The sequence below is a fragment of the Ursus arctos genome, unplaced genomic scaffold, assembly GCF_023065955.2.
Source record: "Ursus arctos isolate Adak ecotype North America unplaced genomic scaffold, UrsArc2.0 scaffold_36, whole genome shotgun sequence".
Taxonomy (NCBI): Eukaryota; Metazoa; Chordata; class Mammalia; order Carnivora; family Ursidae; genus Ursus; species Ursus arctos.
In genome coordinates, this window is record NW_026623050.1 from 23,517,204 (window position 1) to 23,544,898 (window position 27,695).

Genomic DNA, 27,695 nt, shown 5'->3' on the forward strand with positions numbered 1-27,695 from the left:
TTTAAACTAATTTGTTTGTTTTTTTAAAATAATGGTTTAAGAGTAACGTTCACATAGTGTGCAATTTTAAAAGTACCAAGAATGTTTAAAATAAAAAATAAAAGATTACCACTTCTTGTTAGGTCCCAGTTTTATTACCCAGAAGTAGTCAGTTAGCAGTTGCTTCTCTCCTATGTGGAATGTATATAAGGGTTAATAAATAATGTGGGTTTTTAAAATATTAGTGTGTATAATTCTGTCCTCATTTAAAAAAAAATGGTTGCATAGTACTTCCTTTGTATAGATGTTCCATAATTTATTTAGCCCGGTTTTGTTGATGAATATTTACTGCATTGAACAGCCTTGTACATGCAGTTTTGCACACCTAAGCAAGCATATCTTAAGGAATAATTTCTAAAAGCATATAGGAAGTTACATTTAAAAAATTGCTAGCTATTGTTACCAGAATGCCCTCCAAGAAATTTGCATCAAGTTCCTTTACCACCCAACAGTAGATGATGTCGTGATGATAATAAAAATACCTAGCACGTTTTGAGTTTTTACTCTGTGCTGGTAATGTTCTGAGTGTTCATATGTATTCTCATTTCATCCTCCCAACACTCTTAGGAGGTATATTCTGGTATCATCACCTTCATATTACAGGTGAAACATTTGGAAAACTATTTTAGAATGATTTATATTCAAAAAGTTAAATTGAAATATTTATGGGACATTGCTTTATTATCAAGAAATTTCAGCTCTCAAAAATTGACTTCCTTAGATTCTTAAGAGATGGGTTTTCCTTCTAGATGTATTTTTAGTGCCGGCTTTCTGACTCCAATTCCAGTATGCTTTAGTGTGAGTTGGGAATTAGGAGAGGGTTTGAATATCTCAAATTTTAATTAGGTGTATCTATTATACCTTATTGATATGATTTATATGGATGGGTATTAGTTACTCTGGAGCTGCTAGGACAACTTTTTCACACATTAGCCATCAACACTTACTGACTGTTGCTGTAGTGAACTGATGGAAACAATGTTTGACATGTTAAGTATTTTGTTATATCTTCAAACTGTCTAAGATATAGTAGTTGTATGTAATTAACTGGTTTTACCAAATCACCTAAGAATGAATTAAGTCAGTACTTTAACATTGTATAACAAACATTAGTTCATTTGTTGTAATCAGTAGATTTCTGCAAAATCCCTATTTGCCTCATCCTTATTAATTGTGTTTTAAATTTATTATGGCTCTCTTATTCAGGCCTGGAAAGCCAAAATGATATGTAACTTGGGTTGTTAGTTGCCAGTTAAGTTGAGAATTTATACATCCAGTTTTGTTCCTGATAATATTTGCCAAGAACTTCAGATACTTTAAAACAACTTAGTAGAAGCTAAGTTTGAGAGTAGGTGTTAATTTTAGTGACATATTTCTGTGATCTATTCACTGTACCTTATCTGAATTGCTGCTTAAATTTTTATCTTATGTAGTCCTTATATTAGCACTGGGAAATCCTCATTTCCCAGTTGTTATTGTTTTTTAATTCAGTGACTGTGTGTTTTTATTTACAGCTTAAAAAATAATATACAGCAGGTATATATTCAGATTTTCCAAGTGCAGTCCCTACTGTATTGACTTAGGTGTTTTAAAAGTTTAAAAGTTTAAAAACTTTAAAAGATAACCTTTAAGATAAACTGTGGAATTGTAAAGTCCTAATATTAAGAATTATATTTGTGAATATTTCTTTTTCCTCCTTTTCCAAAAATAGCACTGATAGAAGTTTTTGTTGTTGTTATTTTTATATGGAAATGTTCACACATAAAAATAGCAGTATACCTACGTAATCTAGCTTCAGTTTCAACACCCTGCCATTCTTATTTCCCTCACTTTTTTTTTTCTAGAGAATTTCAGAACGATTTCTAGACATCATACCATTTAATTTGTTTTGTATACTACATATCCTGCAAACTGGTAGTTAGATCTAAAAGCTTGATTTGATTCAAGTTCAGTTTAGCAACACTTCCTTGGTGGTGCTGTGTACTTCCTGTTGCATCACTTGTTAAAGTTGATGAGAGGGTTCAGATGGTGTCATTCTGATCCTTCCACCCTTAAGTTCCCCCATCAGCATTTCATGTGTTAGCAACAACTTTGATGACCTTGCCTGGGTCCATTATTTAATTAGGCAAAGTGTTGACTTTCTAATTCTGTCATCCTGCTTACATTTATTAATGGAGGTTCTTCTACAAAGAATTCCTCAACTAATTGCTTATTCTGAAATGCAGTCCATATAGGAAAGGCAAGATGAACGCTTGATTCTTTACCTTAATTTACCACTTTTCAGAATGAATCGGTACTCTAGCAATATTTTTTATTTTTGGGTATCATTATGAACTCATGGGTTTTAGCACAGTATCAACTGCAATCTTTTTATTTTTTTGATGCTTGAATAGTTTCATCTGTGGCCTGTGGGAGCATCTTCAAATTGGGTTTATATCCTTTTGATACCACCCTAGTGGTCTCTGACAAGATGGTCTCTGATAAAAGATGGTCCAGATTCATACTTTACATTACCTTCCTCAAACCTGGAGAACAACCTTTTTTTTTTTTTTTAAGTACTGCTGATTTCCTTTTATTGAGAAGTGGTATTTAGAGGTTATAGACTGGGAATTATGGTGTTCGTTACTCTGCTGAGTTATATTATTGCTTTCAGCTTTTTTAATGGATAAAATTAGGAATATAAAGATTTTAGAAAGAGATAAATCATTAATTTTATATGACTATTTCCATTGAAAGTTTAGGATTAGGATTTTTATGTAAACTTTTGTTTTATATTTGGATCTCTTTGCTCTTACATTGAAAATCTTGATTCTTTTTTTTTTTTTTTAAGATTTTATTTATTTATTTGACAGAGAGAGAGACAGCCAGCAAGAGGGAACACAAGCAGGGGGAGTGGGAGAGGAAGAAGCAGTCTCTTAGCAGAACAGGGAGCCCGATGCGGGGCTCGATCTCAGGACCCTGGGATCATGACCTGAGCCGAAGGCAGATGCTTAACAACTGAGCCACCCAGGTGCCCCGAAAATCTTGATTCTTTTTTTTTTTTTTTAAGATTTTATTTATTTATTTGACAGAGACAGCCAGCGAGAGAGGGAACACAAGCAGGCAGAGTGGGAGAGGAAGAAGCAGGCTCCTAGTGGAGAAGCCTGATGTGGGGCTCGATCCCACAACGCAGGGATCACGCCCTGAGCCGAAGGCAGACGCTTAACAACTGCGCCACCAGGCGCCCTGAAAATCTTGATTCTTAACAATTGAACAATTGCTTTTTTTGCTTTATTCTGTACATACTATAAATACATAAATGAGCATTCATAAATGAATACAAATGAAAATACTTATAATTACTAACAGTAATGCTAATAAGTATAAGTTTTTTTTGGTTCCTTTTTGCTGTTGGACAGTCTTCTGTGAGGTTATGCCACCAATTAATTAATTAATTTTAAAAATTTTATTTATTTGAGAGAGAGAGAGTACAAGCAGGGGGAGCGGCAGAGGGAGAGGGAGAAGCAGACTCCCTATTGAGCAGGGAGCTCCTGGGATCATGACCTGAGCTGAAGGTAGACACTTAACCGACTGAGCCACCCAGGCGGCCCTGTATTTTCATTACTTTTAAATTTTGGTTTGTTATTCCAACTTTCTTCTGTTCAGAAATGTAGACAAATATGCATATTATTCTCTCCTTCTCTTAAAATGTGTCTCTTGATTTTTCACCTAACAATATATAGAATTGTTAGGGTATAGAGATTATAGAGGAATAAAAGTATGTGTGTATATATATATATACATATAATTATTTCTATTTTTTTTTACAGCTTTGTAGTACTCCATTGTATAGTTAAACCAAAGGTTTTTCAATCTATTGATGAATAGTTTGCAGCCTTTTGCTGTTAAAAACAGCACTGCAATGAATAGCTTTTTGTATATATTGTTTCATATTTTTTGCCATCGTATCTTTGAATAGAATTCTAGGAGAGGATTGTTGGGCCAAAGATAAATGAATAAGTATTATTTTAAAAATATGTCCAAATTTTTCTCTTTGGGGATCATAACCATTTTGGATGCCCACCAGCAATATTTGAGATTTTGTGTTTTCTCAAAGCCTTTCCAACAGAATTTATTATCAGATCATAGGTTTTTTGGTCCATCTGATAGGTAACAAATAATACATCAGCATTTTTAAAAATTTTTAATAAATAGTGTTGCATATCTTTCATATGTTTATTTTTTATTTTTCAAAAGATTTTATTTAGGGGCGGCTGGGTGGCTCAGTTGGTTAAGCATCTGCCTTCAGCTCAGGTCATGGTCTCAGGGTTCTGGGATCGAGCCCCACGTCAGGCTGCCTGCTCAGCAGGGAGCCCTCTTGTCCCTCTCCCTCTGCCCCCCACCCCCGCTCATGCTCTTTGAGAGAGAGAGAGGGAGAGAGTGTGAACAGGTGGGGGGCAAAGGGAGAGGGAAAGAGAGAATCCTAAGCAGACTCTGCGCTGAGCCCAGAGCCCGGCACTGGGCTCTATCCTACCACCCTGAGATCATGGCCTGTGCCAAACTCAAGAGTTGGACAGTTAACCAACTGAGCCACCCAGGCACCCCTTTTCATATGTTTAAAAGGTCATTCTGTTTCTCATGATCAATCTCTTCATATCTTTTGCCTGTTTTACAATCAGGATGTTGGTCTTTATTCTTCTGTCCATTTTCAGGTGCTTTATATATATTGGGGACATAAATCCTATATAATAACACATTTCTCCCAAATTTGTCATTAGTTCTTTGACTTTGTTACACTTTTTAATCATGCCAAATCTTTTTTTTTTTTTTTGGTTAGTCAACATTTATTGACCTTTATCTTTATTGTTTCTGGGTTTTGAATCATAATTAGGAAAGTTTTTCCCACTCCAAGTTTGTAAGAGAAAGAGAAATAACCCATTTCTCCCCTAGCCCTTGCATTATTTACTTTTTCTTCTCTTTTCTTTTTTTACATTTAAAGCACACATCTGTTTGATGTTTATCCTCATGTACAATATGAAGAATGGATCCATTTTTTTTTTTAATGTGGCTTTCTGGTTGTCCCAAAACAAATCATTAAAAATTTTCTTTCTCCTATTGACTTAAGATACTGTCTTTGTCATATGTTAAATTTCTGTAGGCATTTGGACCTATTTGGAGTTTTCTTTTCTTTTCTTTCTTTCTTTTCTTTTCTTTCTTTTTTTTTTTTTTTTTTGAAGATTTTAGTTATTTATTTGATAGAGGGAGAAAGAGCACAAGCAGGGGGAGCAACAGGCAGAGGGAGAAGGAGAAGCAGATTCCCTGCTGAGTAGGGAGCCTGATGCGGGGCTCAATCCCAGGACCCTGGGATCATGACCTGAGCTGAAGGCAGATGCTTAACCGACTGAGCCACTCAGTAGCCCCGTATTTGGAGTTTTCATTATGTTCCATTGGTCTGTTTATGCTTACACTAGAAGCACACTAATTATAGACTTTTATATTTTCTTGGTTATTTTTTCCTGTTTATTCTTCCAAGTGAACTTACCAGTTTGTTTATCTGAGGATAGTGGTAGTGGGGAGACACATGATGGTATTCTTACTGGGATTGTATTGTTGGCTAAAGTAGGGTGAACTGACATATTTAGTATTTTTGGGTATTCCTGTTCCAGAATATGGTATGTCTTTTCATTTGTTGAAGTCTAGTTTTGTATTTAGCAGGGAATGTTTTATAGCTTTTTTTTTCTTAAAGAAAACAGCTTCATTGAGGTATAATTTACCTGCCATAAAGTTCATCATTTTAAGTATATGATTCAGTGATTTTTAGTAAACTTAAAGTTGTGCAACCATTAGTTACCATGATACAGTTTTAGAACATTTCTGTTAATTGCTAAAGATCCTTCCTGCTTGTTTGTAGTTAATCGCTGTCCAGTCCTCAGTCCCACATAACCTAATCTGTTGCTGTCTCTAAGGACTTGCCTTTTCTGGGCATTTCATGGAAATATATATGTGCGATCTTCTGTGTCTGGCTTTTTTCAATAAGTGTAATGTTTTTGAGGTTCATCCATGTTATAGCAGATATCAGTAATTAGTGTCTGTTTATTATTTCGTTTTTTATAGTATTCCATTGTATGGATATACCACATTTATTTTGTTCACCCATTTGTCAGATGATTGACATTGAATTGTTTCCAGTATTTGGCTACTGTGAACATTTGAGTACAAATCTTTGTGGATATATATGCTTTCATTTCTGTTGGATAGATACCCAACGGAAGAATCCTAATGAGGAGTCAGAGCTGCTACAACTTGAGTAAGTTTGTTACTGCAAAAGACAGGAGCAGTAGCAAAAGCAGCTGGTAGCAGGAAGATTCTGCTTTTGATAGTAACTAGCACCTGCATGTTGAGTACTTATGGCACCAAGATGTAGTTTATATAAAGAGTATGAGCTTTAGAATTGAAATTACATGTGAATTCCCAGTGTTGCTTACTATTTGACAAGTCATTTAAACTTGCTAAGTTTCAGTTTCTTGATGGAGCTAGACACACAGAATATTGTACATGGCACAAAGTATGTGCCCACAAATTGGAAGCTATTCTTATTATTAGCATCGTGACAGACAAGACAAAGAGGGCCCAAAGTAATTGGTGAGTATAGCGTTTGAAATTTCTTACAGATGCTGCCAAGAGAATCTGTGATCTCTTATCAGGGAATAGAAGTGGTTGTTGAGTTCATGAAGAACTCTGTCAGAGAAGCCATTATTTTTGGGACCTGTATTAAAGTACCTACATTCTTTCCAGGCTGTTACCTGTTATTTTTCTCATGATTTTTTTCCCCTTTTTCTCGTTATGTTGTAAAAGGTATAAGCAACGTAAGTAATCTTAAAAGAAATAGTTAAAAACACCTAGGGTCCTATCACTCCAAAGTCTCAGCTACACTTAAGTTACATATCCTTGAAACATGAAAGCGTGAAAATAAAACTGTTCCAGTAAGAAATGACCTATTCTCCTGATTTTAAGTGGTATTGAGGTTTAACTTCATACTTTTAGGAATGTTTCCTTTAAAATTTGTTTCAAATAATTATCATTCTAGAAAAAACACTAAGTTATAGATGTCTGAATCTTGCCTGCTGTGATTATTATTAGTTACAAGTATTATGTTCAAGGTAAGCTTGCAAAGTTCCTTTTTAGGAAAATGATACTTAAGCAATAGAATAAGAGTGTATCAGTTACTTATATAACCTTTAGTTATACAATCCATATTCATAAAAAATATGTAAATTGAATTTTAATGCATTAACAAAGTTAGCTCTGTATCACTTATCCCTGGAACTTCAAAATGTTACATTTATGTTAGGTTTTGCTTGTTTATAAGGTGTTTATAATGTTTGGTTATTTTTTTACAGACTTTTAAGGAAATTTCACGTACATAGTTCATGGAGAGAAATCACTAATAAAGTTTATATGCAGGTGTAACTTTTCTCCATGTAGAATGGTAATGTCCAGTTGATGGGTTAAAATAAGGGAAGTATTTAAAAAAAATGTATGATCTATTTATATGCGTAACGCTTTTAGTTTTAAATATACAATTCTTTTTGTACTCTTGCCTTAAGCTGCATCATGTGCATGATTATGAAGGAAGAATTGGGAAAGCAATTTGGAAACCGAATCTAGGATATTATTTTAAATAGACACTCAAGTGCTATTTTTTCCCTCTGCCTATAAGATATATTTAGTCTGTTAAAAATACATTCTACCTCAATATGTCTATGTGTGTAGTCTTTAGGACTTAGAGACTACTTCAGAAATAACTTTCTCCAAATCAGATCATCTTTCATTGACTCTGATTTGCCGGTGCCTGCTCTGTTTTTCTCTTTGAAGTATCAGAGAGTACATCCTAGATCTTTGTCATGGGCTTGTACCTCCTCCAGATGCTGGCCAGCTTTTGAAATAGTGCAGATGTTTGATGATGTACAGGTGTATTAGTGATGAAATTTGACGTTTCCAAAGAATGGCACCTTGGGTGAAGGAATAGATGGCGTAACTCCACCGTGATGAGAAAGTTGAACCGTTTGTTATCATTGTGGTAAGCAAGAGTTCAGTAAAAGTTGGATAAAAATGCATATGCAGTATTAATGGTATACTTACATACTAGGAGAAAATAAGAATAAGGGAGCTCATTTAGAAGAGCAACAAGGAGGATAAAGTCTCTGAGAATAATCTTAATAAGAGTATATTTGGCCTCTATGAAGAAAATTATATAGCTTTATTAGCATTTATAATCAGACCAAACCTACAGGTTTTCTAGAGATTTGTAAAAGATATTGGTAGATGGCAAGGTATATTCTTGGATGAAAAAATATATTTTATAGAGATGTCAGGACTTCATTAGTGTTGCTTAATGCCAGTTCAGTCCAAATCTCAAGAACTTTCCTTTTCCCTTGATTTTAAATCCGAAAGAATTAGGAAAACCTGCATCTACTAGGTATCAAAATAGAATGGTTCTAGTCTTTTCAACAAATGTTATTGGGACAATTGTAGATCCACATGCAAAAGAGATTAATTTAGACCTTTTATGTCATGTCAGACACAAAAATTAACATAGACCTAAATGTAAGAGCTAAACTACAATTCTAGAAGAAGCGTAGGAGAAAGTCTCAGTGACTTTCTGTTAGGCAGAGATTTCTTAAATATGTCACTAAAAGCATCATGCATAAAAGAAATTGCTAATTTGGATTTCATCAAAATTAAGACTTTTATGCTTCAAAAGACACCATTAAGAAAATGAAAAGTTGGGGAGCCTGGGTGGCTCAGTTGGTTGAGCGCCCGACTCACGATTTTGGCTCAGGTCATGATGTCAGGGTTGAGTGATCGAGCCCCGCATTGGACTCTTTGGTCCGCGGTGAGCTGCCTAGAGATTTTCTCCTTCTCTCCCTCCCTCTCTCTCTCTCTTCCTCTCCCTCTCTCCCTCTCCATCTCCCTCCCTCTCCCTCTCCCCCCTCCCTCTCCCTCTCTCTGTCCCTTCCCTCTGTGTGATCAGCAGAGGGAGAGAGAAACCCAAGCAGATTAACGTTCATAGAGGCTTTATTTGTAATAGCCAAAAGAGAGAAAAATCCAGATGTCCATCAACAGAAGTATGGATAAACAAATTGTGACATGTTCATATGATAGGATACCACTCAATAATAAAAAAGAATGAACTATTGATAAACACAACTACGTGAGTAAATATCATGAATGAATACTTCACTGAATGAAAAATCCAGACACAAAATTGTATATAATTTATGATTCCATGTTAATATAGAACTCTTGAGAATACAAATCAATCCATAATGACAACTCAGGTCAGTTGTAGGAGTGTAGGAATGGGCATGGAGATATAATGATTGACTGAAACAGGGCACACAGGATCTTTTAAGGGTGTTGGAAATGTTCTAAAATTGGATTGAGGTGATGGTTATGTTCTATAAATTCACTAAAACCAGTGAAATGTGCACTTAAAATGGGTGAAATTTTTGCTCTCAGTATTTATATGGGAAAATTCTTATTAAAAACATGACTTGTAAAAAGAAAAAGAAGAAAAACCGTGACTTGTACAACTCTTGGCAAACCTTTACATCGATAGGTAATAGTAATGAACAGAGAGGAATGTTTTTAAAAAGGTTAAAAAAATGAAGACATGCAGTACCAGGTTTGTGAAAAATATAGCAAGAGAAGAAATGGAACATGACTTTTATTTTTTTTCATGTTAACTATTTTTAAGTGTACATTTCAGTAGTATTAAGTGTATCCACATTGTTGTGAAACAGATCTCCAGAACTTTTTCCTCTTGCCGTTTGAAACTCCATACTCATTAAATAACTCCCTTTTCCCTCTCCTCTCAGCCCTAGTAGCCACCACTGTACTTTCTTTATTCATTTGACTGCTTTAGATCCAAATATAAGTGGAATCATACAGTATTTTAAAGTTTTTTTGTGACTGGGTTATTTTACTTATAGCATAATGTCCTGAAGATTTGTTCATGTTGTAGGAGTTCTATTCTTTAAGGCTGAATCATACTCCATTTTGTGCATATACAATATTTTGTTTATTCATCCACTGATGGACATTTGTATTGTTTTTACTTCTTGGCTATAAGCATGGGTGTGTAATATCTCCTTGAGACACAATGCGAATTTTAAAGTGTGTGAAAGTTACACCTTAGAGAAGCTGTTTAAAAAAATAGAATTACCCTGATATAAGAATCTTTGTCAAAGGGGATAAATAGATGGCATTAAAATATAACCTAAAACATGTAAGAATATTTAAGGGAGTTATCAAAATTTAATGGGAAGAAAGAAAGGATTTTTTCAGTAAAATGGTTTGGAGATGACTAGTTAGCCATGGAGAGACAGGGCTGGATTCTATTTATAATCTTACCTAATGCCATAAACAAAAATTAGTTTTAGATGAAGTAAATAATTAAGGAAACACATTGAACCAAATACATGTATCTATCCTCAAATAGGGATGCCCTTTCCAAACTTAGAATAATTTAGAAAAGAACATATACAAAAAAAGACAGATTTCATAGTTTAAAACCAAAAATTATATTTCTTAAAAGAATAGCATATCTTGTTTAACAAAAAAACAACCTCTTGGGTAAAACATACAGCAAATGTACTATCTTTATTTTAGATATTAAAGGGTTATTATGGAATATAGATATATAAGATCTTAATACCTTTAGATATTACAGGATTAATATTTCTATATAAGATAATACAAATATGGAAACCACGAAAAGTTGTAAAGAACAAACAAAAATCATAAAAGAGGAAATAAACATGAAGACACAGATTAAGAGAGTAAGTACTATTTTCACTATGTGTGTTTAGCTCTGTTTAAAAAAAAAAAACTTTTTTGTTTTGACAGGTAAGATTTTTACTTTTATAATGAATTTCATAGCCTTCAAAGTCAAAGTAAAAAATTTTTGTCTGTCAGCTTAAAATATTTTTCATTTCTGTTTCCAGGAAGTATTGATGAAGATGTTGTGGTGATAGAAGCTTCCTCCACTCCCCAGGTCACTGCCAATGAAGAAATTAACGTTACCTCGACTGACAGTGAGGTGGAGATTGTAACAGTTGGAGAAAGCTATCGGTATGATTGTTAACTCCTAGTTTTATATGGGAAGGTTTTTTTTTTTAAAGATTTTATTTATTTATTTATAAAGATTTTATTTATTTATTCGACAGAGATAGAGACAGCCAGCGAGAGAGGGAACACAAGCAGGGGGAGTGGGAGAGGAAGAAGCAGGCTCATAGCAGAGGAGCCTGATGTGGGGCTCGATCCCATAACGCCGGGATCACGCCCTGAGCCAAAGGCAGACGCTTAACCGCTGTGCCACCCAGGCGCCCTGATAAGATTTTATTTATTTGAGAGAGAGTGCGAGTGAGCAAGTAGTGGGGAGGAGCAGAGGGAGAGGGAGAAGCAGGCTCTGTGCTGAGCACAGAACCCCATATGGGGGTTGATCCCAGGACCCTGAGATCGTGACCTGAGCCGCTGAAATCAAGAGTCAGAGGCTTAACCAACTGAGCCACCCACGCACCCCTGTGTGAAGTTTTAAATATAAATATCTAAACATATTTGTCCTGTGGATATTTACATTCTTTTACTGTGTGTTTTGTTTTGTTTTTTTTTTTTTGAGACTTCATTTGAGCACATACTAGGTTAGTGGTTTTCAAACCAGGTTGCATTAGACTCACCTGGGAAGATTATAAAGTAAAGATAAAATTGTTCCCTGGATCATATCCCAGATGAGCAGAACCAGAATCTTGGGAGTCAGTATTTTTTTTAGTACTGCAAGTATACAGTGAGAGTTAAGAGTAGTTACTGTAGATAAACAGTAATTTTACTTAGGGCTTTCCAAAATTTTGTTTTATGATTCAAAGAGTTCATGAACTTCTTTGAAATTTTGATGTGAATAAAACATAAATATTGGAGATGGCACTAAAATTAAAAGTGTTGAAAAAAAATAAGGAGTATTGATGTTGAAGTATTCTTTTTTGTTACAATCTGTTTCAAGATCTCTTTGATATTATTGAAGTTTGTGCTATTATAATAGGGATATAATAGGCAACCTGGTATAGAACAGACTTTTACAATGTTGTTGTCCTTAACTCAGTAATTTCATCTAAGCCCTGTACTAAAAAATGAATGAAAAATTCTCATTTCTTTTGATAAATAACTGGAAATGACATTGCCCTTTTATCAATCACTTCGACCAAAAAGAAAGAAAGAAAGAAAGAAAGAAAGAAAGAAAGAAAGAAAAAAGAACCGTAACAGTGTTCATCTTGTGCATTAGATTATTACAGATACTGGTGAGAGAAGCAGTGAAATGTTGCTTTATTCCATTTGGTAGACCAAACTAATCTATGGATGAACCTTAATTTTTGTGTTGGAATGAATTGAGAAATGCATTTGCTCATGGTGTTCTAATTTGTGTTACTTATTTAAAAAAATTTTTTATTTTGGAAACATGTTATAAACATACCTGAAATGTGCTTCTCCGTTTGTACTTTCCCATTGGAGTGCAATTTTTTTTTTTTTTTGAGGTTTTTATTTATTTATTTGAGAGACAGAGATAGTGAGAGAGAGCACATGAGCAGGGAGGAGAGGGAGAAGCAGGCTCTCCAGTGAGCAGGGAGCCTGATGTGGAGCTCGATCCCAGGACCCTGGAACCATGACCTGAACTGAAGGCAGACGCTTAACCTGCTGAGCCACCCAGGCATCCCTGGAGTGCAACTTCTAATGGCATGGAAGAGAGCACTCTGTAGTGTATCTGTTTTAAGTTTTAAATGATTTTCCTAGGCTCTGAGGAAAGTTGATACTCCATGGTAGGCGTCACAGTTATCCTATGATTGTGCATACTGCTTGGTACAACACTCAGTTTTTATGAGCTACAGGGATTGCTGAAATGAAGGACTTTGTGGAACTGGAGATCTTTTTTGTTGTGGAGGTGCTTAATGCTCAAGCAGATGCATTTACCATAGTAATGGATAGTGATCCTAGAAAAGACACACAGTGCTCATGACCCATATTTATTTTCCTTATTGTTACATGGGATATTAACTTTGTCACTGTTTAGCTGGCTCCTGGCCTTTCGTCTCTAAGAGAGAATGCATCCAGGGGTGCCTGGCTGGCTCATTCGGTGGAGTTCCAGTTTCAACTTTGATCTCAGGGTTGTGCGTTCAAACTCCACATGGAGTGTTGAGATTGCTTAAAAATCTTTTTTTTTTTTTTTTTTTTTAAAGAATGCATCTTTATTTCAGATTCTTCAGTTTTAGGATTTGACAGTTGCTACTAATCATAGGACCGACTAAGGGCCGTGTGAAACTGCTCCTCATACACCAGGTTTTTTGTTGGTGCTTCATTCAGCATAATATTTGGAGTTACAACATCCTTGAAGGTTTCATAAACTGCAAAGTGGACCTGGAACTTTCTGCAGCTATTAAGAGCGTCCCTATAGAAATACTGTTCTGTCTCACTACAGGCTCTTGGTTTCTCAAGAATTTTAATAGTGATCTTTCCCCACACCAAAACCATTTCATCCGGAGACATTTGTTTACTATCATGCCTCGATCTACACAATTCTTGCTGGAATGCAGTGTCTTTTTTTTTTTTTTTTTTTTGCTGTGTCTCTGAAATTAACCTTTATACTCCTGTTTACTTGAGAATTTCATTTTAGAATATGAGCTGCTTTCTAAATTCTTAGGCTCTACACTTGTTGAGGTAACTTTCAGCCTGGTTCTTTTCTGAGTGGTTGAGCTCATATCCCTGATGACTGCATATTAATGGATCTGGTTCGCTCTTTCCATACATGCTGACAATAAGCATCTTTTTTTTTACCCTTAAAGTTTATTTATTTTTTACTAATCTCTGCACTCAATGTGGGGCTTGAACTCACCACCCCGAGATCAGGAGTCCCATGTTCTTCCAATGGAGCCGGCCAGGTGCCCCTAAATAATAAGCTTCTAAGCATTTTTACATTCAGTTTGGGCTGGAGGAAAAAACCAACTTCAGAAGCCCCATCTTTCTTCTTCTTCTTCTTCTTTTTTTTTTTTTTTTAAGATTTTATGGATTTTTTGAGCAGGGAGCCTGACATGGGGCTCAATCCTCAGACCCCAGGATCATGACCTGAGCTGAAGGCAGGTGCTTCACTGACTGAACCACTCAACCGCCCAAGCACCACCTTTCTAAAACAGACTTATTTTTCCCTCTAGATCCTTAGGACTGCATGTTCTGTATAATGTCCCTCCATACCCTCAGTTCAGATTATTACAGTGAATCTTTAAAAATATTTTTAAATACAGTATATACTTGTAGATAATTTAGTGCAATATAGCATCACACATAAATAAAAGATGATGACATAAGTGCTAGGTGTTGAGGGTTTGTGGTTACATGCTATAAAAGCGTAAAGTAGCTCAAACAAGTGATGTTTCTTATGACTACCGAACTAATAACCTAGCTGCAGCTATCCTTACCTCTCCTAATCTCAGGAAGTCTCTAATGCCTTGAATATTTTTTAGGACAATACCAAAACTTATCTTTGTTTAGGCCTCTCAAAACCATGTTTTGCAAGTCCAATCTGGACTAAACATACAAGCTCATGTGGGTGTTATTTGATGTTTAGGGTGCTGATGTTTTTGTTACTTTACCTATGGTGAGTAATTTTAGGTATTAAAGAAAATGTAAATACGTGATTACAACCCAGGTGGGTATTCAAAATAACCACTGAGAAGAGCTGCATTCTTTTTTCTTATCTTAAGATTTATTTATTTATTTTAGAGAGAAAGAGTGTGCACACAGTGAGGTGAAGGAGAGGGAGAGTCTTTTTTTTTTTTTTTTAAAGATTTTATTTATATGAGAAAGAGAGTGCATGAGCGGGGTGGGGTGGGGGAAGAAAGAGGGACAACCAGACCTCCCTGCTAGGTGCGGAGCCTGACCTGGGGCTCAATCCCAGGACCCTGAGATCATGACCTGAGCCAAAGTCAGACGCTTAACCAACTGAGCCACCCAGGTCCCCCTAGGGAGAGAGTCTTAAGCAGACTCCACGCTGAGTGTAGAGCCCAACTCAGGGCCTGATCTCAGAACCCTGAGATCATGACTTGAGCCAAAACCAAGAGTCACATATTTTATGCCAGTGATTGGTCTGACATATCATTTCTCATATTCTTAGGTCAGTTGGTGAACATTTGTTGAACATTTCATTCCGCAGGTGTTTTATTGACTGCCAGGCATTGTGCTGGTCATATTTGCTAGTCATAATTTTTAATTCTATTACCATTATTTCTTTGGGGAAGAAACTTCACAATGTATTTTGTAAGAAAGGATTATGATTTCTTGGGTAACTAAAATTTTTGTTCTTTTTTTATATTAACTAATTTAATACTGATGTCATTTAAGGTCTCGTTCAACTCTTGGACACTCCAGATCTCATTGGAGCCAAGGTTCAAATTCTCATACAAGTCGGCCACAGGAGCCACGGAACCGTAGTAGGATTTCTACTGTTATACAACCCTTGAGGCAAAATGCAGCAGAAGTTGTGGACCTTACTGTTGACGAAGATGGTAAGTTGGATTAGTAACAGTATAGAATTATGAAGAGAATTAATAAAATCAAATATCTTTGAAACTCCTATAATGAAAGTCCTACTACTGCTTCCTGGTAACATTGTTGAACTACAGGAAAGTTGTCAGATACCCAGTCTTATTTTTCAGTTCATATAACAGCCTCAGTTTGTAACTTGTGCCTAAAATTCTGTTTAATTGCTTGGTATTTTCTTTTTCTTTTTTAAGATTTTATTTATTTATTTGACAGAGACAGCCAGCAAGAGAGGGAACACAAGCAGGGGGAGTGGGAGAGGAAGAAGCAGGCTCCTAGCAGAGGTCCCCGATGTGGGGCTCGATCCCAGGACTCTGGGATCACGCCCTGAGCCGAAGGCAGATACTTAACGACTGCGCCACCCAGGCGCCCCAGTAGTTATTTTCTTAGTGAAAAAAGTACTTTTTTTTTCTTAAAGATTTTATTTATTTATTTGAGAGAGAGAAGAGAGAGAACATGAGCAAGGATGGGGCAGAGGGAGGGGGAGAAGCAGACTCTTCACTGAGCAGGGAGCCCAATGCAGGGCTCAATCCCAAGACCTTGGGATCATGACCTGCGCTGAAGGCAGATGTTTAACTTACTGGGCCACCCAGTTGCACCCAAAAAAAATACTTTTACAAGTGGTAATTTAATCTACTCTCAGACTTACCTATTAATTTCCTTTATAATATTAGTGTCATACTTTAACTTTGCTATGAAAAATAGAAATGACACTTTTTAAATGTAACAGAAAAGCAATGTAACTTGAATTTATATGGTAAATATTGGTTTTTGCCGTGTTGAAATTTGGGGCACCTGGGTGGTTCGGTTGGTTAAGTGACTGACTCTTGATCTCAGCTCAGGTCTCAATCTCATGGTCGTGAGTTCAAACCCCATGTTAGGCTCCACACTAGGCATGGAGCCTACTTAAAAAAGAAAGAAAGGTGAAAGTTATTTTTAAAGGTTATGTTATCCTCTAATATTACTGGTACTTTTTGTGCTGCTTTAGTGTTTTCTTTCAGCTTATAACTGCATCCAAGCAACTAGGAAAGGAAGCTAGAGTTGGAAAATAGAGATTAAGGAAAGTAGTAGCATGTATGAGTATGTGAATACATACGTGAATTTCCCCACATACTAAGAATTACCTTTAGGTATAAATTACATATTAGAAGGTGATGGTCAATCATAATTTCCTTAAAGGAAGATGGTGAGCCGTATGTGAATTTGTTAGCTATAAATTGGAGAAAGGATACAGCTAGAGTTACAGGCCTTGTGCAATAAGCTTTTATATGGATTGTTTGCAGCTTGGATGATCATAGCTTTCAGAGTATCACTACTTTGGAATTAAGATGTTCATGAAGAGATCATTTATTCCCACTGTCTCCATTTCATTCAACCATGTCTCAGTTTTTATTTTGAAGCGTCATAAATTATCTGTAAGATGGTGGTTAATGTATTAGGGATTAATTAGAGATTCCTCAGAGTTAATTAATTTAGGATTACTACTTGGAAACTGTGTTTTCCCCTGTGACATCTGTCAGCCAGTAAGTAGGAAAAGGTGACAGAGTAGTCTTTTAACCCTCTGGAATTAGTTCAACCAGAATACTTTTACTAAGCTGTAAATATATTCCAGGGATCAGTAGATGCCCCTGTCTCTCTGCTAGTTTCTCTCAATAGAAAGCATCTGTCTTACTAAAAATGAGTCCTGAATATTAAGTATATCAGTTAGACCAGTGGTTCTTAAGTGGTGACCATTTTGTGCCCCAGAAGACAGTTGGCAATATCTGTAGACATTTGTGGTTCTTATAGTTGCAGGAGAACATTACTAATATCTAATGGGGAGAGGCCCAGGATGCTGTTGTAAACATCCTACAATGCGCAGGACAGCCGTGCCCCTACCCTCACTCCTGTCCCTAGCAAAGAATCACCCAACCCAAAATATCAATACTGCTAAGGTTGAGAAATTGAGATACACCATTTGCAAAGAAACAGAGGTTCTTCCCTCTGCGTTTTATGTATAAGCAAATATATTTGTTTAAGCATCCAAAGTACATTGTCCCATGTAGATCAGCAGGGACTATTTGTGTTTCAGGAATCAGCTTAGCACACCACATTGTATACAGTACTTTGTCCTCTCATTCTAGATCACATTAAGAGAGTCCCTTTTCTTACCCAATTGTTGTGAATATGCTTTGGACAGACTTAGCCTCACTTTTTAAACAACTGTTTTATAATTAGAGTCTAAAGTAGAGCTCGTACGTAAGTCCAGGTCTGCCTGAAATTTATTTTCTACAAAAATTTTAATTTTTATTAGAATGCACTGATGAATATTAACATTTGCAAAAAATTTTTTGAAGACATACAAAAAGGCCTGTAAAAAAAGATTAGAACAGTTTTAAAAATCATAGCTAATGTTTAAGTGGTTACTGTTGTATAAACTATTCTGTAGAATGGTTTATATATGTGACCTCAGTTCATCCTAACAATAGTTGTGTGAAGAAAATTCTGTACTTTCCCAGTTCTACAGATGAGGAAATGGGAGAGTGGTTAAGTAATTTATCCATGACTTAGTGTCAGTGGTGAAATCAGAATTGCTTATCCAAGCAGTCTGACTCCAGAATCCATTCTGTAGCAGAGAAAGTGTAATTTGTAATACTGTTCTGACAGCCTGTGACAATGTGTATGAAAATAATATAAAGGGACTTTTACTTTCCTTTTCTCATTTTCTTCTTTGTGATAGATCAGAAAATTTACATAGCTGTTACCCAAAAAACTGTGATAATCACCTGAGTTATTGGAATATGTATATGTGTTGGATTTTTTTAAATGTAGTAATCATATTTTAGTTACATGTCACTTTAATGTTGCAGGCTAGCTTTATGAAGGTTTTTTAAATTATATATTGTGCTTATTGGAGAGTTCATATTTTTAAAGTTTGTTTTAATAATTATAAAACTGTTACCTTGAATTAAAATATAACCAATCACCTAATATATGAAATGCTAAATAAACATCTTGTATTTTGTAGAGCCTACTGTAGTACCAACCACTTCTGCGAGAATGGAATCACAAACCACAAGCACTTCCAGTAACAATTCAAATCCATCTACCTCTGAGCAGGCCTCTGATACTGCTTCAGCTGTCACTGGTAGCCAACCCTCCACAGTGTCAGAGACTTCAGCTACTCTTACAAGCAATAGTATGACTGGTACTTCTGTAGGAGGTATGTGATAAAGTGGGGCAGGACTTTTTCATTACTCTTGTTAGAAAAAGTATTGATTTTAGCTATATTAGCAAGAGCATATTCTTAGGATAAACCGTATGTGAGCAAAGTAGTCTCTTTAGAATTAGACTGTGATTTCATATTTGAGTTTGTGTGCTATGTATTACCAAAGTATCATAGCTCAACTGAAAGAGATCAGAGAGAATTAAATGGCTGACTAAAAATATAATAACAAAAGAAAAAATAGGTAAATTAAACTTCATCAAAATTTAAAACTTTTGTACATCAAAAGACATTATCAAGAAAGTGAAAAGGCAGCCTACAGAATGGGAGAAAAATACTTGAAAATCATATATCTGGTAAGGGTCTAGTATCTAGACTATATAAAGAACTTACACAGTTCAACAATAAAAAGACAGATACCCCAGTTCAAAAGTGGGCAAAGAATTTGCATAGGTATTTTTCCGGAGAGGATACACAGTTGATCAAGAAGGACATGAAAACAGCATCATTAGTTATTAGAGGAATGTAAATCAAAGCAGTGAAGCACTGCTCTATCCTTATCAGGATGTCTGTTATTAAAAACAAAAACAAAAACAAAACGAAAGAACAGGAAATCAGAAAATAACCAGTGTTGACAAGAATGTAGAGGAATTAGAACCATAGTGAACATCTGGTGGGAATGTAAAATGCTGCAGTCGCTATGGAAAATACTTTGGCGGTTCCTCAAAAAGTTAAACCATAGTTACTCTGTGACCTACAGTTTCACTCCTAGGTATGTCCCCAAAAGAATTGAAAATGAGGATGGGAGTTTTTTAAAAAGTTTGATGATGTCCATTTTCTCTTTTTTTTTTTTTTTGCTGTCATATCTAAGAAACCATTTCCTAACCCAGGATCACAAAGATATACTCCTGTGTTTTAAGTGTTTCAGCTCTTACCTCAGATTATTTATTATTTTTCAGTTAGTAGTGATATCTCTGGTTCTTTTTCCTGTCACCTGTTTAACTGAGCATTAAACTAGCCTTCTTTCTTTCTGAACAATGGCATGGAGATAAGAACTTGCCTAATATTTACTAACTGGGTTGTTGTAGACCCTGATTTGACTATATCACCGTTAACAATGAAACCACCTTATGTTTCTATCATTTTTTAATAGTATCTTATTCAGTTCTTACAATATCATTATAACTTATATTGAGCAGATTAGGAAATCTTCTTGTGGCTGGATTTAGGTCTTACTGTTACGGAAAATTGAGAGTAGAATCCAGAGCCCAAGGAAGTTTCCCAAAGATGTCTTTTAAATACTATGTTCTTTGAAAAAAAAATGTAGGGAGAAATGAAATGGGCTAATTTTTACTTCATTTATCGAGTGTATACTCTTTCCCAAGTACCCTACTGTCTTATATGTTACTATATATACTATCACTTAATTTTAAAAATTTCCTTGTTATTAATATTACTCTTCCCATTTCAGAAGTGAAGAAATCTGGACATTAAATACTTTCAAAGCCAATAATAATCTTTGAGGCAAAGATTTGAACTCTTCTTATTCACTCCTTTCTCCTGATAGCTTTATGTACTCTTGTCTAGATTTTACGTGACACATAAAAAACTTTTATTTACTTATGTATTTTTCAAGACTCTTGTTCGCTCCGAATTCACATTTAATATCTAAGGTAGTGACTTCACTATCTGAATAGTTTTCTCATGATACTACTTTACCTATATTGATGACTACCTTTGGGATAGACTTGCTTGTGTTGTGTTTCTTTAGACAAGGAGAACCTTGTTCCAGGCCAAATTGTTCCTTGTATAAACCTGGTAGAAGCACATACAGGCACTCATATGACATTAGCGGCACTCAGTTGACTTCATTTCCTGCTAAGACTCTATTGAACATCAGTCTCCTGTTTTCTTCATATCGTGTTCTTACTTTGTACCTTCTTGCATATTTCCAGCCTTGAATCACTCAAGCCATCTAGCTTCACTCCTATCCAGGTTTTTAGATGGGGCTGGTGAAAATTACGCAACCAAGCAGATTGGTGCCTCATGAACTTATGGTATCTAATCTTGGGCTTTTGGTAATAAGTTGCCATAGTATGATGTATCTCATTTAATTCCCTTTCTTTCCCCTTAGCGGCTATTCTAAAATTCTCTAATTCTCCTCAAGACTTTCATTCCCCCAGGGAAAAATAAATAAAAAGTAAATGAAAGTTCTCAAGCACTCATAACTTCCAACCCTTTCATGAAAACTTTTATACCTATCCTTCTCTCCTGACTCCTGGTCTTTTAATTCCTTCTTGTTCTTTGCAGTCCCTTTATTGGTTCTCTACTTTTTGTCTCTTCTTATGTCCTTGACCTTGCTTTAACGGTTACCTTCTCAGCATCTCTGCTTGTTCCATTCCCTTAGTGTGCGTGTGTACATTTGTGTTAAGTCTTGTACATGTAAATGGATCTTCTATACCTTAAACTCCTTCCTTTAACTTGCTTCTGACTCCTGTCAAAACAGACGTGTTAAAAAGTCTGGCAATAATCTTCTTTTTATCTCTCTTTTCTCCCAGGACTCTATTCTTATCCTTTCTCACTGGCCCATCTCATAGCTGCATGTGTTTTCAGCTACCACCAGTATGCCAGTGACCTTCCATTTGTGTTTACAGAGCCCTCTTCTTGTTTTAAATTTTCATATCCAGCTGCCTGCTGGACATCTCCTCTGGACCATTCTGTGGTCACCTCAAACTCAGCATGCCCCAAGCAGCTCATCATCTGTCTGACTTTTCTGTGTGCTCCTTGCTTTATCCATGCATGATCTCTTATATATTCATTTATTCAAATATTTATTGATTGCACACTATAAATCAGGCACTGTTCTAGGCATTGGGAAGAAAACATAAATTTTCTGTCCTAACAGAACTAATAATGTTCTAGTGGATAATAATACCTAACATCTGTTAAGCTCATAATGCTGGTCCATGATTTACCTACATTAACTTTGATTTTTGTAATAACTTATGAGGCAGATTCTGTTACTCTTCTTACTTTATAGGTGGAGTAACTTGCCCATGGTTGTATGGTAATGGAGCAAGTTTTCAAACCTAGGAAGTCTGGCTTGGAGCCTGTACTCTTTCTTTATTTCTCAGTCTTGACACTGTTGTCTTTGTGCTGCACAGTTCTTTGTATGGGGGGCTGCCCTGTGTGTTGTAGGATATTTAGCAGCATTTTTGGCCTCTATCTACTAAATACCAGTAGTACCACTTCCCCTCCATGTGTGACCAACAAAAATACCCCAGGTTTTGCCAGATGTTCCCTGGGGCACAACATTGCCCTATACTATATTAGAACCCAGTGCTTCTGTTCTAATGCTGGTTGATTTATATCTTAAATTGTTTCCATACTTGGTAATGATGATCTTCTTGAGGACGAAAGATCAAGTTTTTTTCTTCTTAGCACTTAGCTCCATTCATGCCTCTTTTCCCTTGTGAGGTGAATTTATATTTAGCAAGGGCTTATTGAACAACCTACATTGTGCAGGCCTGTTTCTAGTTGCCAGAGATAAAACAACAGAGGCAGACAACATCATAAGTTATTTTAAAGGCCAGGACTTTCGGGGTGCCTGGGTGGCTTAGCTAAGCATCTGACACTTGATCTCAGCTCAGGTCTTGATCTCAAGGTCGTGAGTTTAAATCCCCCATTGGGCTCCAGGCTGGGCGTGGAACCTACTTAAAAAAAAAAAGGCCAGGACTTTGGTTTTCACCATTGTATTTTCCAGTGCCTTTTGTAGACCTTTACCATGCCATTATTATGTGTAAGACTTGCCAGATGAATGAATAGATGCATGAATACGTCTCAATAATCCTGCTAGAATTATAGTGAAAGTACTTTAACCAGCTTTATGTCACTGGGCCATGGAATTGATTTCTCTGATGCAGGTTTTTTTATTGTCTCATTTTTAGTGGATACTGTGTGGGCTAATTCTAATAAAAAGGAAGTATTTTATTTGCTTGATCAGACCTTGGTATTTCCCTTCTAATTTATGGCAGTTTTCCTTGATCAGTAACTGGAACAAGAGGAGATTCAGTCGTCTTTACTTTGGGTTGCTATCCTGTTTAAGCAACAGAGAGGTTCTGCACTCTAGGAAAATAGACTATTGATTTAATTGGAAGCCAAAACTGTACCCTAAGAGGTAGAACTATAAGGTCAGTCTTCTTTCTGAGGCCACATTGTTAGTGATATGACCTTTTAAATATGTGTTCAGCTGTAAATATAGTGTTTCCTTGTCTCTCACTCTGACTCCACTCCTACATTTTATTTTACTTTATTTTTATTTTTTTTAAGATTTTATTTGAGGGGCGCCTGGGTGGCACAGCGGTTGGGCATCTGCCTTCAGCTCAGGGCGTGAGCCCGGCGTTACGGGATCGAGCCCCACATCGGGCTCCTCCGCTATGAGCCTGCTTCTTCCTCTCCCACTCCCCCTGCTTGTGTTCCCTTTCTCGCTGGCTGTCTCTATCTCTGTCAAATAAATAAATAAAATCTTAAAAAAAAAATAAGATTTTATTTGAGACAGAGAGAGAGCACAAGCGAGGTGAAAGGGCAGAGGGAGAAGGAGAAGCAGACTCTCCACTGAGCAGGGAGCCCATGTGGGACTCAATCCCAGAACCCAGGGATCATGACCTGAGTCGAAGGCAGATGCCTAACTGACTGAGCCACCCAGGTGCCCCCCCTTCTACATTTTAGAGTTACACATAATCCTCAGATAGCTGGATTTGTAAAATTAAAGCATCTGAATTGGAAGTAACTATGAAGATCATTTAGTCTACCCACTGAATGGATTTAGTGTTCCAGAGGTTTTTGATCATTTTTTATGAAGTAACACAATAAATGATATTTGTGCAACAGGAGCTGAGATAAAACCCTGAAAATGTTGCCAGAAGTAAAGCTACTGTCATAGTTATTGCTACAAATATTACAGCATATGGAAAATAATTAATGTTTGATTCAGCATAACAAAGATAAGCTGTTGATCATAGTCTGTCCCTGATAAGCTAGTTGTAACTTTGTCCAGGTTATTTAAGAAAATTGGAATGCAAATGGATGAAAGTGACATAATTATAGAACTGCCTTTGAATCAGCTGTAATTTATGTTTTAAAGGTAAACACCTTGGGGTGTCTGGGTGGCTCAGTCTGTTAAGTGTCTAACTGATTTTGGCTGAGGTCATGATCTCAGGGTTGTGAGATTGAGCCCCATGTCAGGCTTCATGCTCAGTGAGGTGTCTGCTGGAGATTCTCTCTCCCTCCCTCTTCCTCTGTGCCTCCGCCGCCCCCCGCTCATATAAATAAGTAAATCTTAGAAAAAAAAGAGGGAGCTTAAAAAAATAAACACCTTGTCAACTTTGTTGTTGTTTTTACAAGTTACTTATAATATTTAACCTCAACTGATGCTAACAAGGTAGTATTAATTCCAGGAGGCAATTAGAAATGAGTAAAAATTAGTAATTTTTTTCCATCCAAGTTCACAGATTCCTGAATTCTAGTTCCAAGGTTAAGAACCTTTACAAAAGAGTACAAGAAATTAGCCCAAATAGGACAGACTCGGAGCTTGGGGGAAAAAAGAAAAGTACAGAGATTTAGAATAGAGATACTGCCTAACAGGGTTTAGATCACAGACCTTACCCAGAAGAGAATCAGGAAAGGCAGGATACAACACGTATGGGAGGGCAGACCCAGGGAAATTACAGGGAGGTTTGCTGCAGTCAGACGATCAACCAGAGCCTGAAGCGCACCCCACCCAGATTCATTTATGTGAGCCTGTAAATTCCTTTTATTATTTAGCCAGTTTGTGTTGAATTTTTGTATTATTTATGAGTAACTAGAATCTTCCTAATCAGTACATTGGCACAGAAGAGATTGGCTAGGTTCTGTGAGCCAGATAGGAGCAGGGTATCCCTGGTCTTGGTTACTCTAGAAATAGGGCCATAATAGTGGTACTCTAGAATCCTAAGGGTTCTGAGGAGATGACTCAGGAATCAGGTGCAGAAGGGCGTTGGGGGGAAGGACAGGGCTCTGGCCTCTCCACTCTTCTAATGTGTGTTTTTTTTTTTTTTGTCTTTAAATTTTTTTAAGTTTTTGTTTGAGAGAGAGAGGGAGAGCAAGCAGGAGCACGGTGAGGGGCATAGGCAGAGAGTCAAGCTGATTCCCTGATGAGCAGGGAGCCCAAGGCAGGACTGGATCCCAGGACCCTGGGATCATGACCTGAGCTGAAGGCAGACGTTTAACTGACTGAGCTACCTAGGCACTCCTCCACTCTTCTAATTTTTATATTTTAAGTAAAAAAAAAATTTTTTTTTAAGATTTTATTTTTAAGCAATCTCTACACCAAACATGGGGCTCAAACTCAACCCCAAGATCAAGAATTGGTCGCTCCAACCGACTGGGCCATTTAAACATCATGGTAGGGGCTCCTGGCTGGCTCAGTCGGAAGAGCATGCGACTCTTGATCTCAGGGTTGTGAGTTCGAGCCCCACGCTGGCTGTAGAGATTACTTAAATAAATAAAACTTAAAAAAAAATTTACAAAAAAACACCATCATGTACATATGAGCCTCCCGAGGAATTTAGGCTTTCAGAAAAATCCCAGTGAAGATCATTGCCCAAAATTATGTGATACGGATGTTAAGAATGTGGTGCTATCACATTTTTACTTACAGAGATTTGAATTTACTAAACAATTAATTCTTTATTTACTTATTTATACACAGTCCCTATTTTTTACACAGTGATATTTGATCATTTGATTGTTCTATGCATTTTTGTTTGTTTCAAGATGACTCAAGGAGAACTGCGTCTAGTGCTGTAACAGAAACTGGCCCTCCTGCAATGCCAAGATTACCTTCCTGCTGTCCCCAGCACTCACCTTGTGGGGGGTCGTCACAGAATCACCATGCATTAGGACATCCGCACACAAGTTGCTTTCAGCAGCATGGCCACCATTTTCAGCATCATCACCACCACCATCATACTCCCCACCCGCCTGTCCCAGTTTCTCCCTCCTTTAGTGATCCTACTTGCCCTGTGGAAAGACCTCCTCAAGTACAAGCGCCTTGTGGAGCCAACAGTAGTTCTGGCACCAGCTATCATGACCAGGTATGTGGAATTGGATGAGGTTTTCTTTTTTTTTTCTCCTTAATTTTTAAAAATTGTACTTGTTTCAGGAGGAAAAAGAAAAACAACCCTAATGCTGAATTTTGTATGCTAAATAAATCATTCTTGTTGCCCTGGCAAAAGTGGCCCAATTTAGTGGTCTGTGTTGTTGTTGTTGTTTTTTATCCTCTAGGATTTTCTTTTTTTTTTTTTTTTTTTTTTTTTTAAAGATTTTATTTATTTATTCGACAGAGATAGAGACAGCCAGCGAGAGAGGGAACACAAGCAGGGGGAGTGGGAGAGGAAGAAGCAGGCTCACAGCGGAGGAGCCCGATGCGGGGCTCGATCCCACAACGCCGGGATCAGGCCCTGAGCCGAAGGCAGACGCTTAACCACTGTGCCACCCAGGCGCCCCTATCCTCTAGGATTTTCTGATGGTCTAAGTTATTACAACTAACTGAGAAGGCTTGGGATGTAGAAAATTAGAAGTGATACTGTTTTTTTTATTTTGAAATGGTTTTTTGTGTTTTTAGTTAAATACAGGTGAATCTGATCTCTGGAATTTTATTTCATAGTGTTGAAATTGCAGTGTCAACCTGATTCATGAGAAATAGGGAAATTTTCCTAGTTTTTTACCCTCTACCTTTTACACTGGAGCTGCCTATATCTCCACTCATCTAGAAATAAACTGCCTTCTCGGATGTAAACCAGTGACATAGTTTCTCAGGAGCAGATGAGGTTTTTATTTCTTGGGGATTGAAGTATCAGTTACAAAATTATAATTAAGTAAGTTAGTTGAGACTATTGATGAGTGCTTGAAATGTCAGATAATATTACGTTAGTATTGGTGATCACGTGGAGCAAACGAAGGTCATGTATTACATGCTAGTTTAACTTTTGCTGTGTTGTCTCTAAAATTGTGATAAAACCTGGGTAGGGACATACTTTGAAAAACAAAACGTAATTTGGAGGTAGAACTGTAACTGACATACTAGAAAATAGTCAGAAAGTTCAGAGCAACTGCTTTTCTGTATCCCCTGATCTTTTCTAAAGTACTTGCTTCATCTTTTTAAATTTTGATGGTTTATCTCTCCTGGATCTGACAGATTAAAAATAATTAAGAAAGAGGGATGTTCCCTTAAAAGACAAGCTGCTGTTTTCAAGAGTAAATTTGAAGGGGTTTACTAGGAAATACGATCAAATAGATTTTAGACTGTGTCTTGGTTCTCCTAACAGTTCTAAGTATTAACATCTACTGATCATCTAAACCTGTTCTGCTTCTTGGGAATGAGGAAGCATCAAGAAAAACGTCAGTGGGCTGAATGAAAGGCCCTGCTTAAAAGCAGAATTTTCTTTCACTAGAAATATGAGCTGAAAGGGAGGGTTTATAAGTATTGTAGAAAAATGGTGAAGAAGTGAATTTGCTGACTTTTCCCACATTCGTTCAAGAGCTACCAAAATGTGGTCTTTTTGTTTATAGACTACTGTTGTTGAACTAATAAGTAACACAGTTGGTTTGAGAGATCAAGTGTGCATGCAACATTTTCTTTTAATAACTGAGTGAGTTAATTATAGGTAGAATCTCTTACCGTTTGTTCATTGTAAAATGAATGTCACCTATTCATTTATCTCAAAGTAGATATATTTGGACTGCACATAAAACTTGAGAAAAATCAACAGGATCAGGCAGTCAGTGGTGA

General features: G+C 36.5%; 1 protein-coding gene across 11 annotated transcripts in view; it reads left to right on the top strand.

Moving 5' to 3' along the window:
• The window catches only part of RNF111 (ring finger protein 111), a 113,190-nt gene that overhangs the window by 68,154 nt on the left and 17,341 nt on the right, over positions 1-27,695 (top strand). For all 11 annotated transcript variants that reach the window (XM_048219685.2, XM_048219701.2, XM_048219708.2 and 8 more), the window contains exons 3-6: positions 11,028-11,154; positions 15,463-15,626; positions 18,668-18,862; positions 25,679-25,998. In XM_048219685.2, coding sequence (XP_048075642.1) covers positions 11,028-11,154; positions 15,463-15,626; positions 18,668-18,862; positions 25,679-25,998 — 806 coding nt within the window. The remainder of the gene's footprint in view (positions 1-11,027; positions 11,155-15,462; positions 15,627-18,667; positions 18,863-25,678; positions 25,999-27,695) is intronic.